The sequence below is a fragment of the Haliotis rufescens genome, unplaced genomic scaffold (genome assembly GCF_023055435.1).
Source record: "Haliotis rufescens isolate VD_foot unplaced genomic scaffold, xgHalRufe1.0.p SCAF_66, whole genome shotgun sequence".
NCBI lineage: Eukaryota > Metazoa > Mollusca > Gastropoda > Lepetellida > Haliotidae > Haliotis > Haliotis rufescens.
Genome location: NW_025964357.1, coordinates 1,367,155 through 1,383,648, shown reverse-complemented (window position 1 = coordinate 1,383,648; position 16,494 = coordinate 1,367,155). Strand labels below are relative to the sequence as shown.

Below are 16,494 nucleotides of genomic sequence, written 5' to 3'. Positions count from 1 at the left end.
CTGTCTATACAGGACTCTCACTCTTCTACCCCCTGTCTATACAGGATTCTCACTCTTCCACCACCTGCCTATACAGGACTCTCACTCTGCCACCACCTCTCAATACAGGACTCTCATTCTTCCCCCACCTGTCAATACAGGACTGTCACTCTTCCACCACCTCTCTATACAGGACTCTCACTCTGCCAGTACTTCTCAACACAGGACTCTCACTCTTCCACCAACTCTATATACAAGACTCTCACACTTCCACCACCTCTCAATACAGGACTCTCACTCTGCCACCACTTCTCAATACAGGGCTCTCATTCTTCCACCACCTCTCTATACAGGACTGTCACTCTTCCACCACCTCTCTATACAGGACTCTCACTCTGCCAGTACTTCTCAACACAGGACTCTCACTCTTCCACCACCTCTCTATACAGAACTGTCACTCTTCCACCACCTCTCTATACAGGACTCTCACTCTGCCACCACCTCTCAATACAGGACTCTTACTCTTCCACCACATGTCTATACAGGACTCTCACTTTTCTACCACCTGTCTATACAGGACTCTCACTCTTCTACCCCCTGTCTATACAGGATTCTCACTCTTCCACCACCTGCCTATACAGGACTCTAACTCTGCCACCACCTCTCAATACAGGACTCTCATTCTTCCCCCACCTGTCAATACAGGACTGTCACTCTTCCACCACCTCTCTATACAGGACTCTCACTCTGCCAGTACTTCTCAACACAGGACTCTCACTCTTCCACCAACTCTATATACAAGACTCTCACACTTCCACCACCTCTCAATACAGGACTCTCACTCTGCCACCACTTCTCAATACAGGGCTCTCATTCTTCCACCACCTCTCTATACAGGACTGTCACTCTTCCACCACCTCTCTATACAGAACTGTCACTCTTTGCTAAAAGCGGTTTAAAACCATACTCACTCACTCACTTTACAGGACTCTCACTCTTCCACCACCTCTCAATACAGGACTCTCACTCTGCCACCACCTCTCAATACAGGGCTCTCATTCTTCCCCCACCTGTCTATACAGGGCTCTCACTCTTTCCCAACCTGTCTATGCAGGACTCTCACTCTGCCAGCACTTCTCAATACAGGACTCTCACTCTTCCACCACCTCTCTATACAGGACTCTCACTCTTCCACCACCTCTCTATACAGGACTCTCACTCTTCCAGCACTTCTCAATACAGGACTCTCACTCTTCCACCACCTCTCTATACAGGACTCTCACTCTGCCACCACCTCTCAATACAGGACTCTTACTCTTCCACCACATGTCTATACAGGACTCTCACTTTTCTACCACCTGTCTATACAGGACTCTCACTCTTCTACCCCCTGTCTATACAAGATTCTCACTCTTCCACCACATGCCTATACAGGACTCTCACTCTGCCACCACCTCTCAATACAGGACTCTCATTCTTCCCCCACCTGTCAATACAGGACTCTCACTCTGCTACCACCTCTCAATACAGGACCCTGACACTTCCATCACCTCTATACACAAGACTCTAACACTTCCACCACCTCTCTTTACAGGACTCAGGGCGGTCGGGTAGCCTAGTGGTTAAAGCGTTTGCTCGTGACGCTGAAGACCCGGGTTCGATTCCCGACATGGGTACAATGTCTGAAGCCCATTTCTGGTGTCCCCCCGCCGTGATATTGCTGGAATATTGCTAAAAGCGGTGTAAAACCATACTCACTCACTTACTTTACAGGACTCTCACTCTTCCACCACCTCTCAATACAGGGCTCTCATTCTTCCCCCACCTGTCTATACAGGGCTCTCACTCTTTCCCCACCTCTCTATACAGGACTCTCACTCTGCCAGCACTTCTCAATACAGGACTATCACTCTTCCACCACCTCTCTATACAGGACTGACACTCTTCCACCACCTCTCTATAAATGACTGTCACTCTTCCACCACCTCTCTATACAGGGCTCTCACTCTTCTACCCCCTGTCTATACAGGACTCTCACTCTTATACCACCTGTCTATCCAGGACTGTCACTCTTCTACCCCCTGTCTATACAGGACTCTCACTCTTCCACCACCTGTCTATTACAGGACTGTCACTCTTCCCGACCTGTCTATACAGGACTCTCACTCTTCCACCACCTGTCTATACATGACTCTCACTCTTCCACCACCTCTATATACAAGACTCTAACACTTCCAACACCTCTCAATACAGGACTCTCACTCTTCCACCACCTCTCGATACAGGACTCTCACTCTGGCTCCACCTGTCTATACAGGGCTCTCACTCTTTCCCCACCTCTCTATACAGGACTCTTCCTCTTCCTCTATATACAGTGGTCCCTCGCTACAACGCTACCAATGGGGTCCAAATAATTGGTGGGCGTTATAGACGATGAGCCGTTTAACCGAGGCCAAGGCGGGGGAGCGCTTTCGGCAAATCTCAAATCATCAATATGTGTTTATCTCACGTCACGTCAAAATAGTATATATTTTTATGGACCTAGATCTACCTGGAATATCATTCATTTATTAAATCTGTCACATTTCACAATGTCTGAAATACGTATTCCATTTCAATTTATAATTTTTTATCGATAAATTAAAAAATTATTCACTATTTCCCGCGATGTTATTGAAAATAAAATTCTCGGACACACATTTCGACAACGGGTCCGCATCGAACATGTCAAAGAGCAAAATAAAGACTTTTAAGCAAATCTTTAAATATATTATACAAAGTGATAAATAAAATCAACAAAAATATATCTAAAAGTAATCAAACTTACACCTAAGTTATTATTTCCATCGTTTCGTGTGATCGTGTGTAATTAAAGTCAAATGACATCTCGGCTTTCGTCGCCTTGAATCATCGGCTCGGACACAACGTTTAATGCAAAAATATATGCATGAAAAATCTTTGTCACAGCTCGTAACCTAGCACGATACATTCGCGAAGTTCCATATTTTTAATATATATCGTGATTTCCTGCTTAAAACGTTCAGAATAACACGATTTAACACAAAAAAATTCGCCAACTTCTGAAATTTATCAAACACGAGCTTGGTATCACAGCTATAATTTGATTGGCTGCCTGAGGTCACGTGCTGAAAATTGACCAATCACGAAACTTGTAGCAGATTTCGGCAAGAAAGCGTCATTAGAAACAAATTTTAATCCAATGAAATCGCTTGTTATAACTACGGAAAAAAACCAGGCGATGTTACGAAAGCGCGATTACGAAATGAATGACCGCCGTGTTGTGACAGCAACTACATGTGTGTGACAGTGTCGCCTCAAATTGGATTGCCAACTAATTAAGAATATAAACTTCGCTTGTTGTTCTCTTTTATTGCATGCATGCGCTTCTAAGATCAAAGGATGTATAGTGTGAAAAGTTAACTAGTTAAACAATCGTATTTCCGGGACTTGCCGCGGATGTTTTCAAACAGATTATTAGAACTCCATCAGCGATAAACGGTTGATTATGCAATGAGAAGCGTTATGTGCAAATGAACAACGAACAACAATACAATTATGTCTGTGTAAAACTCTCAGTAATAAAAGTGTACATAAATTTTGGAAGCCATGCGTTACCGCGCGTAGTAACCGAGGTAGCGCTTTATCGAAGAGCACAATAGCGAGGGATCACTGTACAAGACTCTCACACTTCCACCACCTCTCAATACAGGCCTCTCACTCTGCCACCACTTCTCAATACAGGACTCTCACTCTTCCACCACCTGTCTATACATGACTCTCACCCTTCCACCACCTGTCTATACAGGACTCTCACTCTGCCACCACCTCTCAATACAGGACTCTCACTTGTCCACCACCTCTCAATATAGGACTGTCACTCTTCCACCACCTGTCTATACAGGACTCTCACTCTGCCACCACTTCTCCATACAGGACTCTCACTCTTCCACCACCTGTCTATACATGACTCTCACCGTTCCACCACCTGTCTATACAGGACTCTCACTCTGCCACCACCTCTCAATACAGGACTCTCACTTGTCCACCACCTCTCAATACAGGACTCTCACTCTTCCACCACCTGTCTGTACAGGACTCTCACTCTTCCACCACCTGTCTATACAGGACTCTCACTCTTCCACCACCTCTCAATACAGGACTCTCACTCTGCCAGCACTTCTCAATACAGGACTCTCACTCTTCCACCACCTCTCTATACAGGACTCTTACTCTTCCACCACCCCTATATACAAGACTCTCACTCTGTCACCACTTCTCAATACAGGACTCTCACTCTGCCACCACCTTTCAATACAGGACTCTCACTCTTCCACCACCTTTCTATACATGACTCTCACACTTCCACCACCTCTCAATACAGGACTCTCACTCTGCCAGCACTTCTCAATACAGGACTCTCACTCTTCCACCACCTCTCTATACAGGACTCTTACTCTTCCACCACCCCTATATACAAGACTCTCACTCTGTCACCACTTGTCAATACAGGACTCTCACTCTGCCACCACCTCTCAATACAGGACTCTCACTCTTCCACCACCTTTCTATACAGGACTCTCACTCTTCCACCACCTTTCTTTACAGGACTCTCACTCTTCCACCACCTCTCGATACAGGACTCTCACTCTGCCACCACCTCTCAATACAGGGCTCTCATTCTTCCACAACCTCTCTATACATGACTGTCACTCTTCCACCATCTCTCTATACAGGACTCTCACTCTGCCACCACCTCTCAATACAGGACTCTCACTCTTCCACAACCTTTCTATGCAGGACTCTCACTCTGCCACCACCTCTCAATACAGGACTCTCACTCTTCCTTCCCCCACCTGTCTATACCGGACTCTCACTCTTCCACCACCTCTCAATACAGGACTCCCACTCTGCCACCACTTCTCAATGCAGGACTCTCACTCTTCCACCACCTCTCTATACAGGACTCTTCCTTTTCCACCACCCCTATATACAAGACTCTCACTCTGCCACCACCTCTCAATACAGGACTCTCACTCTTCCACCACCTTTCTATACAGGACTCTCACTCTGCCAGCACTTCTCAATACAGGACTCTCACTCTTCCACCACCTCTCTATACAGGACTCTCACTCTTCCACCACCTCTCTATACAGGACTCTCACTCTGCCACTACCTCTCAATACAGGACTCTCTCTCTTCTACCCCCTGTCTATACAGGACTCTCACTCTGCCACCACCTCTCAATACAGGGCTCTCATTCTTCCACAACCTCTCTATACATGACTGTCACTCTTCCACCATCTCCCTATACAGGACTCTCACTCTGCCACCACCTCTCAATACAGGACTCTCACTCTTCCTTCCCCCACCTGTCTATACCGGACTCTCACTCTTCCACCACCTCTCAATACAGGACTCCCACTCTGCCACCACTTCTCAATGCAGGACTCTCACTCTTCCACCACCTCTCTATACAGGACTCTTACTCTTCCACCACCCCTATATACAAGACTCTCACTCTGCCACCACCTCTCAATACAGGACTCTCACTCTTCCACCACCTTTCTATACAGGACTCTCACTCTGCCAGCACTTCTCAATACAGGACTCTCACTCTTCCACCACCTCTCTATACAGGACTCTCACTCTTCCACCACCTCTCTATACAGGACTCTCACTCTGCCACTACCTCTCAATACAGGACTCTCTCTCTTCTACCCCCTGTCTATACAGGACTCTCACTCTGCCACCACCTCTCAATACAGGACTCTTACTCTTCCACCACATGTCTATACAGGACTCTCACTTTTCTACCACCTGTCTATACAGGACTCTCACTCTTCTACCCCCTGTCTATACAAGATTCTCACTCTTCCACCACATGCCTATACCGGACTCTCACTCTGCCACCACCTCTCAATACAGGACTCTCATTCTTCCCCCACCTGTCAATACAGGACTCTCACTCTGCTACCACCTCTCAATACAGGACCCTGACACTTCCATCACCTCTATATACAAGACTCTAACACTTCCACCACCTCTCTTTACAGGACTCAGGGCGGTCGGGTAGCCTAGTGGTTAAAGTGTTTGCTCGTGACGCTGAAGACCCGGGTTCGATTCCCGACATGGGTACAATGTGTGAAGCCCATTTCTGGTGTCCCCCCGCCGTGATATTGCTGGAATATTGCTAAAAGCGGTGTAAAACCATACTTACTCACTTACTTTACAGGACTCTCACTCTTCCACCACCTCTCAATACAGGGCTCTCATTCTTCCCCCACCTGTCTATACAGGGCTCTCACTCTTTCCCCACCTCTCTATACAGGACTCTCACTCTGCCAGCACTTCTCAATACAGGACTCTCACTCTTCCACCACCTCTCTATACAGGACTGTCACTCTTCCACCACCTCTCTATACATGACTGTCACTCTTCCACCACCTCTCTATACAGGACTCTCACTCTTCTACCCCCTGTCTATACAGGACTCTCACTCTTATACCACCTGTCTATACAGGACTGTCACTCTTCCCCCACCTGTCTATACAGGACTCTCACACTTCCACCACATGTCTATACAGGACTCTCACTCTTCCACCACCTGTCTATACAGGACTCTCACTCTTCCACCACCTCTGTATACAGGACTCTCACTCTTCCACCACCTCTCTTTACAGGACTCAGGGCGGTCGGGTAGCCTAGTGGTTAAAGTGTTTGCTCGTGACGCTGAAGACCCGGGTTCGATTCCCGACATGGGTACAATGTGTGAAGCCCATTTCTGGTGTCCCCCCGCCGTGATATTGCTGGAATATTGCTAAAAGCGGTGTAAAACCATACTTACTCACTTACTTTACAGGACTCTCACTCTTCCACCACCTCTCAATACAGGGCTCTCATTCTTCCCCCACCTGTCTATACAGGGCTCTCACTCTTTCCCCACCTCTCTATACAGGACTCTCACTCTGCCAGCACTTCTCAATACAGGACTCTCACTCTTCCACCACCTCTCTATACAGGACTGTCACTCTTCCACCACCTCTCTATACATGACTGTCACTCTTCCACCACCTCTCTATACAGGGCTCTCACTCTTCTACCCCCTGTCTATACAGGACTCTCACTCTTATACCACCTGTCTATACAGGACTGTCACTCTTCCCCCACCTGTCTATACAGGACTCTCACACTTCCACCACATGTCTATACAGGACTCTCACTCTTCCACCACCTGTCTATACAGGACTCTCACTCTTCCACCACCTCTGTATACAGGACTCTCACTCTTCCACCACCTCTGTATACAGGACTCTCACTCTTCCACCACCTGTCTATACAGGACTCTCACTCTTCCACAACCTCTCTATACAGGACTCTCACTTTTCCACCACCTCTCTATACAGGACTCTCACTTTTCTACCACCTGTCTATACAGGACTGTCACTCTTCCACCCCCTGTCTATACAGGACTCTCACTCTGCCACCACCTCTCAATACAGGACTCTCACTCTTCTACCACCTCTCAATACAGGACTCTCACTCTTCCACAACCTCTCTATACGGGACTCTCACTTTTCCACCACCTCTGTATACAGGACTCTCACTTTTCTACCACCTGTCTATACAGGACTGTCACTCTTCCACCCCCTGTCTATACAGGACTCTCACTCTTCCACCACCTCTCTATACAGGAATCTCACTTTTCCACCACCTCTCTATACAGGACTCCCACTCTGCTACCACCTGTCTATACAGGACTGTCACTCTTCCACCACCTCTCAATACAGGACTCTCACTCTGCTACCACCTGTCTATACAGGACTGTCACTCTTCCACCCCCTGTCTATACAGGACTCTCACTCTGCCACCACCTCTCAATACAGGACTCTCACTCTTCTACCACCTCTGAATACAGGACTCTCACTCTGCTACCACCTGTCTATACATGACTGTCACTCTTCCACCACCTCTCTATACAGGACTCTCACTCTTCCCCCACCTGTCTATACAGGACTCTCACTCTTCCACCACCTCTCTATACAGGACTGTCACTCTGCTACCACCTCTCAATACAGGACTGTCACTCTTCCACCACCTCTCTATACAGGACTCTCACTCTTCCCCCACCCCTCTATACATCACTATCACTTTTCCACCACCTCTATATACAAGACTCTCACACTTCCACCACCTCTCAATACAGGACTCTCACTCTTCCATCACCTCTCAATACAGGACAGTCACTCTTCCACCACCTCTCTATACAGGACTCTCACTCTCCCCCCACCTGTCTATACAGGACTCTCACTCTTCCACCACCTCTCTATACAGGAATCTCACTTTTCCACCACCTCTCTATACAGGACTCTCACTCTGCTACCACCTGTCTATACAGGACTGTCACTCTTCCACCACCTCTCAATACAGGACTCTCACTCTGCTACCACCTGTCTATACAGGACTGTCACTCTTCCACCCCCTGTCTATACAGGACTCTCACTCTGCCACCACCTCTCAATACAGGACTCTCACTCTTCTACCACCTCTGAATACAGGACTCTCACTCTGCTACCACCTGTCTATACATGACTGTCACTCTTCCACCACCTCTCAATACAGGACTCTCACTCTGCTACCACCTGTCTTTACAGGACTCTAACTCTTCCATCACCTCTCTATACAGGACTCTCACTCTTCCCCCACCTGTCTATACAGGACTCTCACTCTTCCACCACCTCTCTATACAGGACTGTCACTCTGCTACCACCTCTCAATACAGGACTGTCACTCTTCCACCACCTCTCTATACAGGACTCTCACTCTTCCCCCACCCCTCTATACATCACTATCACTTTTCCACCACCTCTATATACAAGACTCTCACACTTCCACCACCTCTCAATACAGGACTCTCACTCTTCCATCACCTCTCAATACAGGACTGTCACTCTTCCACCACCTCTCTATACAGGACTCTCACTCTCCCCCCACCTGTCTATACAGGACTCTCACTCTTCCACCACCTCTATATACAAGACTCTCACACTTCCACCACCTGTCTATACAGGACTCTCACTCTTCCACCACCTCTCTATACAGGACTCTCACTCTTCCCCCACCTGTCTATACAGGACTCTCACTCTTCCACCACCTCTATGTACAGGACTCTCACTCTTCCCCCACCTGTCTATACAGGACTCTCACTCTTCCACCACCTCTCTATACAGGGCTTTCACTCTTCCACCACCTGTCTATACAGGACTGTCACTCTTCCACCACCTGTCTATACAAGACTCTCACTCTTCCACCACCTCTCTATACAAGACTCTCACTCTTCCCCCACCTGTCTATACAGGACTCTCACTCTTCCACCACCTCTCTATACAAGACTCTCACTCTTCCCCCACTTGTCTATACAGGACTCTCACTCTTCCACCACCTCTCTATACAGGGCTCTCTCTCTTCCACCACCTGTCTATACAGGACTGTCACTCTTCCACCAACTGTCTATACAGGACTCTCACTCTTCCACCACCTCTCAATACAGGGCTCTCTCTCTTCCACCACCTGTCTATACAGGACTGTCACTCTTCCACCACCTGTCTGTACAAAACTCACACACTTCCAATACCTCTATATACAAGACTCTCACACTTCCACCACCTCTCAATAATTGAGTTGTCCTTTATTTCTCCAGTCTACAGGGTTATTTGAGCCCTGTAGGTAGCACACTGCTTGTGTTCTTGCTATTGTAAGTAATGAATGAGTGTGACTATTGTGTCTTTCAGTAAACTGGAAAGGAGAGGATCTGATGCTTCACAGAGGTCCACATCCAGTGAGAAGGTGAGTGTGTGGGTGTATGAAACTGTAACAAATCTGCAGAAAACTATGGTGGTTGTGACAATCAATGTTGATTGTGTTGGATATCAGATGTGTAAAACTTTCCTGCCAAAAGTTACCCAATAACATTAGCTTACCTCGTGATGGATGGGATGTAATAGGTTCCCAGGACTCTAGGTCTATTATTTGTTGGAAGAGGTGAGTAGGTCAGGCTTAGTTACTTGGTTTCCATGGTGTTAAGCTATTGGTTTCCTGTGCATGCACTCGGCTGTTTACATACCATCTTTATGTCAGTGGAATATGCTTGAGTACAGCATGAAACAACAAACAAATGAAACAAGCTCATGTTGTGTGCATGAGGTGGACTTCTCCAGAGCAGATGTACAAGAAAATGGAGCATGGAGTTATGTGGCTGTCTCTTTACAGATGTACTCCTCCCTGTACGAGAACAACGCAGGGTGTGGCTTCAGCGGGATGACACCCTCCACCGCAGCACCACCCATTGTCACCAGGGAGGTGGAGGGTGTATTTGATTCCCTCATCTATGTGGGTCAGTTTCACTTTTTGTGCACATTCTCTATGCTTGGGTCTTGATTGCTTCACTTTTTAGATACATATCATCAGACTTACTAGAAGTCTCATTAGCCACACAACCAGTTGGAACAACTTCTTCTTCAGCAAGACCTCTCTCAAGCTCTTTCTCCCTGTCAAAAACAAGCAGTAAATGCTTTAAGGAGTAATGTAGGATAAGAATACAAATATAAAAAATATGTAGGATTTTACAAGAATTACTTTCTAAAAGTATTATTGTCATAGTGAGGATATATCCCCTGAGTTTCAGCACGTCATGTGTACAAGGTGCCAGCATGGTTCCACCATATTTTGATGACCATAAAAATTGTGGGCAAGAACACCATTGAGTCTTACATGGAGTGGTACCTGGACAACAAGATCGAGAAGCTGAAGCAAGAACATCGCGTTGTGAGCCTCATACACCTGCTCAGAGGTAACAACGATATTATAGGGGGAACACTACTTGGCTGGTCCTTTGCGGGACCATGATAACTGCTAGTAATTGCCTGACGGAGGAGACCAACTGCTTCTGCAAATGATAATCCAGTGTTCCCTCACTATTGCGCCCTTCAATGTAGCACAAACTCAGTTATAGCATGTGGAAGCCCATAGCTCCCAAAATTTACATACATTTTTTATGAATACAAGTTTTACATTGACTCGATGTCTTCCCAAGTGAGCTTTCTGAGCACAAATTATAAAGCACATTGACATTGTAATTGATATTGCAATGATGGGCAGTGCAATAAATTGATTGGGAGTCTGCAACAAAAGTCAGAGTATCCTTATACTGTCTTATCATTGCACTTCACTGTAGTGTTCATTTTAACCTCAATCTGCAATCTTTCAAGTTTTTATCCGTTTAAGTTGGTATTGTTTCCCCAAAATGTGTATGCATGGTGCATCATAGACCCATATATATCATCACCAGAGCTGTGCCAATATAGTCAGACGCTGTGTTTGTTTACATTAGTGTACAAATAATATAACTGAACTGTGACACCTCATGGCAATGTGATTGATAGTGGTCCATCATTTGGACGCTGCTCAGCCTGCACTTTGTCTGATAACTTTCTTGTAGTTTTATGATAATTCTATACATTTGAACTATAGTGGCAGTGAATGAGCAGGCTTCACTACATCTTCCCACAATAGTATCAGTTGGACTGACAACCAATTACCAGTGGGATGTTGATGGAGTGCATGCTGGTATGAAAGCAGTTTAGTTCTATCTCAGTACAACGTGTTGACTCATTTGTCTTTTGTTTTCAGACACCTTATTCTATGACACAGATCCTCCAAGGTACGTAACTCCTACTGTCTGACAGATGCTGTAACAAGTAATATAAGATAGCTACGCGATAAATCGCAAAGAACAATGAAGAATGAAGCATGGTTTATTTCACGTAAAAACATTGTTCTATCATGACTGGAGATTGACTGGTCATTTCTGGAGATTTGGATATGCGCTCGCAACCTGATAACGTCATATATTGGACGATGTTATTATACCCCCGTTTACGAAGTAAATCGAGGATATATAGCGTTCCGTTCGTCCGTCATTCCGTCCTTTTGTACGGCCCATAACTTTTTAACCATGCACCCTAGCTTCATCAAACCTGCTACACACATTTACCACAATAAGTACTTGTGCCTTTTGCTAGTTTGAAGATTCTGAACTTTTTAATTTCAATTGTAACTGGAACTCAATCTTAGTTTTTAAAACATTGAAGTTAAAATCAGTTAGAAATATGTAATATTTCATTAATTAACAAACTATTTACTATTTGTTGTTGACCAGCGGGGATAACGTGGGTATGTGAGCTTTGCTCACTTCTTTCTTGCTTTAGTTTCCAGTGAGTTGTTCCCCATAGATTTAACGGGGGTACGCATATAAACGCAGTGGCCAAATGATCACATCTCAAAGTGGTAGAGATATAACAATTGTTTTTTTGGAGGATTGTGAGCATATGCAGGAAGTACCAATACCAAACCCACTTGTTCATGATTTGGACTTGTCTGACATTGCCAAGGTCGGATTCTATTCAGGGAATCATCATTGTTAAAATGCAGGTAAATATTTTTAAAGGTTGTACATTTTATCATCATCCTAAGAGACTGGACATTTTGTTGATATCTCATATAAGAAATAAATGACTAATGGTCATTGTTTATCATACAATAAACTCCCATTCATCTTTTATTTCTTTACAGAAAGGCTTACTGTTTAATTTATCTGTGATGTGTCCCTTGCTAAACCTATGATTCAACTGTTTGTACAGGACTGAGGCCCAGAAGCGAGCTCGGTACAAGGAGGTAGTGGCTGGGAGTATTGACTACATTCCAAGTAAGTAGAGCATTAACCAGGCTAGAGAGTGTATAGTGGTGCCCTACCAATGAGCGGTCTTTCACTTAGTGTGACATGGTGCCCTACCAGTGGGTGGTCTTTCACTTTGTGTATAGTGGTGCCCTACCAATAGGTGGTCTTTCACTTAGTGTATTGTGGTGCCCTACCAATGGGTGGTCTTTCACTTAGTGTGACATGGTGCCCTACCAATGGGTGGTCTTTCACTTTGTGTATAATGGTGCCAAACCAATAGGTGGTCTTTCACTTAGTGTATAGTGGTGCCCTACCAATGGGTGGTCTTTCACTTAGTGTATAGTGGTGCCCTACCAATAGGTGGTCTTTCACTTAGTGTATAGTGGTGCCCTACCAATAGGTGGTCTTTCACTTAGTGTATAGTGGTGCCCTACCAATGGGTGGTCTTTCACTCAGTGTGACATGGTGCCCTACCAATGGGTGGTCTTTTACTTAGTGTGACATGGTGCCCTACCAATGGGTGGTCTTTCACTTAGTGTATAGTGGTGCCCTACCAATAGGTGGTCTTTCACTTAGTGTATAGTGGTGCCCTACCAATAGGTGGTCTTTCACTTAGTGTGACATGGTGCCCTACCAATGGGTAGTCTTTCACTTAGAGTGACATGGTGCCCTACCAATGGGTGGTCTTTCACTTAGTGTATTGTGGTGCCATATCAATGGGTGGTCTTTCACTTTGTGTATAGTGGTGCCCTACCAATAGGTGGTCTTTCACTAAGTGTGACATGGAGCCCTACCAATGGGTGGTCTGTCACTTAGTGTATTGTGGTGCCCTATCAATGGGTGGTCTGTCACTTAGTGTATTGTGGTGCCCTACCAATGGGTGGTCTTTCACTTAGTGTATTGTGGTGCCCTACCAATGGGTGGTCTTTCACTTAGTGTATTGTGGTGCCCTACCAATGGATGGTCTTTCACTTAGTGTATTGTGGTGCCCTACCAATGGGTGGTCTTTCACTTAGTGTAATGTGGTGCCCTACCAATGGGTGGTCTTTCACTTAGTGTATTGTGGTGCCCTACCAATGGGTGGTCTTTCACTTAGTGTAATGTGGTGCCCTACCAATGGGTGGTCTTTTACTTAGTGTAATGTGGTGCCCTACCAATGGGTTGGAGCAGTGACAGAAGTTTGTTGAGGTGTTTGTTCTGAGAAGAATGTATACCAGGTGGTCACTTTATGTTACTGTGTTTTATTCATGATAATGGTGTTTCTTCCATGCACTTGCAGAAGCATTTGCTGCAGTAATTGGCACCAAGAGCCATGTAGAAGGGACCAAGTTTATACTGGAGTGTCTCCAACAACCCAAGCTCAACAAGCAGGTGAGAACATTGTACAGTGTCTCAGAGATTCACAAAGTGGTTACATCTGACACACTTGTCATTTTTCATACATGCAGATTATCCTGTAATGTAATATGTACATTTACATGACCAAATTAAACAGTTAGTCTCAGACTAGAGTTTCATCATATGTGTTAACTTTTCACTGTTTATTCCGGAATATTTATTTGTAGAATATTGCATTTCAGCTGACTTTTGTGTTTCTGGACATCGTAGTACAAGAATTGTTTCCTGAACTGCGGGAGACCACACCCAGCCCGACATGAGCCATCATGTCCTGCCTCCTCTGTGTTGTCTGCGGCAGCGGCCTGCTGGACGCACTCACTGTCCCTGACATTACCTGATGCTGTGTGCAGCCTCACTGGAATACTCATGCAACACACAGACAGACTGCCTTCTTGTGGACATTCACCCAGTGCAAGTTTGTGTGGCTGTCTATATGTACAAGCAGTAGACGGATTTGAATATGCCGAAATCAATGTCACACAGCTATTTCCAATTTTTTTCTCTGTGACAATTCTATCCAATTGACTGACAGGAAATATCCTCAACATTGTTTTTTCTAATTGAAGAAACTTTATTCATCACTTTCTGAATGTCCCGACTGTGTCTGCACACCATCACATGGCAGAGGGACAGTGTGTACAGTGCCCATCATGTCGTTCATTCCCTGCACATATCTCTAACTCTAACGGTTTCAAAATAGATGTATTTACATTAGCATCAGTAGAAACTGTTGCAACTAGCATGCTATTTTTGTGCAGTTTTACCCCCTGGATGCCACAGGGACATATATGCCCCTCCTCTTCAACCAAAATGTTCAAACTACATCACACACACAAATACACATCCCAGTTTGGAATTCTACAGGAATTCTGTGATACCATCCTCTGTCATCTAGGCTAAGTGAAATTGCTGTAATCTGTCATCTGGGCAAAGGGAAATTGCTGAAAACGACCTCTGAAAATTAGATACAACATAAATCTGTTTTGACATTACCATTAATGGTGTTATTTCGTGTATGTTTTGAAATATTTAGATATCAGATATTTACTCAATATCTGAAGTCAGTAACAAAAATAGAACATTAGTGAAATAGTGATCAGCCTTATCTGTAATGTATCAATACACCAGTGATGATTGTGAAACCCTAGAATCGTAAAGCATGCTGTGGAAAATATGTAGTAAATTTTCTGCTATAATGGATAGTGTTTACAAAATCATGTAGCAAATCACTAATAATCATTCTTAAATGTTGCCAATAACCCAAGAATCGTTTTTGCACGTTGTAGAAAATATGTGAACACAAATGCTGAAGTAAATTTTCAGCCGTATTGGATAGTGTTTACAAAATCCTGTTCCACCTATGGTGTTTATGAGCCACCTATTACACAACATATATTTCACTCTCAGCTGCGATACATACATCCCTGCATTCCTCATACATTTCATGATCAAATGACAAATGGTCTATCACCAAAATACTTACAATATTTGGTAAATTCATAAGAAATTGTGAAAGTTTCCGTTCTGTTTACTTAATTTCCATAAGAATTGTAAAAAATAAATGTAAAGCGTGCCATGTACCCCGTTGATATTATATGGAATATTGTACCATGATCCTGATAATTCTGAGATGATATGAAGAGAAATAACCACATAATAATGAACAAATAGATGTAAAAATAAGATTTGTTGCACAGTACTTACAGTACAGTGTGTATAATAAACAGTGGCAAAATTTGCATGAAAAAAACACTTAGCACTGTCAGACGAAAACCCAGTGTCGCGCATCTGCAATTTTCCAAAAACATTCACTGTTCAGGTCTTATGACAATGTGCATCAGAAAAATAACTCGGCATCCAGGGGGATAAAAAGAAGAGTCGAGATGATCTCTTTTTAGTTTCATAATGCTTGCATGAAATTTGGTTGTACAATTCTTGTCAGATGGCAGTCTGTGTTATCTGTCAATATCCCAGCTAAAGTGTTACGTTGATGCAGCCTTGTTGGTTGCAAACTTCTTCTATATATATTTATTGTTGTTTTGGATGCACTTTCAGTGCACAGCTGTTTATTGCTGTCTGTTTTTTTGTTTGGGATTGGGGTACCCATATATGCAGATGATGTAAGTACCGGTATTGTGAAAATAAAATATCAACAGTGAATGTGTGGTTGTTGTCTCAGATTGCGTGGTTAGGAATCTCATCCACAACATTGGACTGGAACCAGTCCCTGTTTCCAAAATAAATGAATGACATTATTTTTAGAATTCAAAGTTTATTATATTTCTCATCACTGGTGTGTTTCGACAACATTATATAAATAACCTTGAGACCAGACTTGGTTGTTTGAATATTGCCTAATGCTC

The 16,494-nt window shown here is 44.5% G+C and overlaps 1 protein-coding gene across 4 annotated transcripts in view; it reads left to right on the top strand.

Annotated features, from left to right (window-relative positions):
* The window catches only part of LOC124124907 (sorting nexin-14-like), a 105,125-nt gene extending 88,834 nt beyond the window's left edge, over positions 1-16,291 (top strand). For 3 of the 4 annotated variants that reach the window (XM_046488197.2, XM_046488195.2, XM_046488196.2), the window contains 7 exons: positions 9,789-9,843; positions 10,267-10,390; positions 10,682-10,846; positions 11,686-11,716; positions 12,696-12,760; positions 14,013-14,104; positions 14,314-16,291. In XM_046488197.2, the coding sequence (XP_046344153.1) occupies positions 9,789-9,843; positions 10,267-10,390; positions 10,682-10,846; positions 11,686-11,716; positions 12,696-12,760; positions 14,013-14,104; positions 14,314-14,391 (610 nt within the window). In that variant the 3' untranslated portion in view covers positions 14,392-16,291. Of the gene's footprint in view, positions 1-9,788; positions 9,844-10,266; positions 10,391-10,681; positions 10,847-11,685; positions 11,717-12,371; positions 12,487-12,695; positions 12,761-14,012; positions 14,105-14,313 lie in introns of those variants that run through there. The other variant, XR_006859569.2, reaches the window with a different exon arrangement.
* The last annotated feature ends 203 nt before the right edge of the window (positions 16,292-16,494 follow it).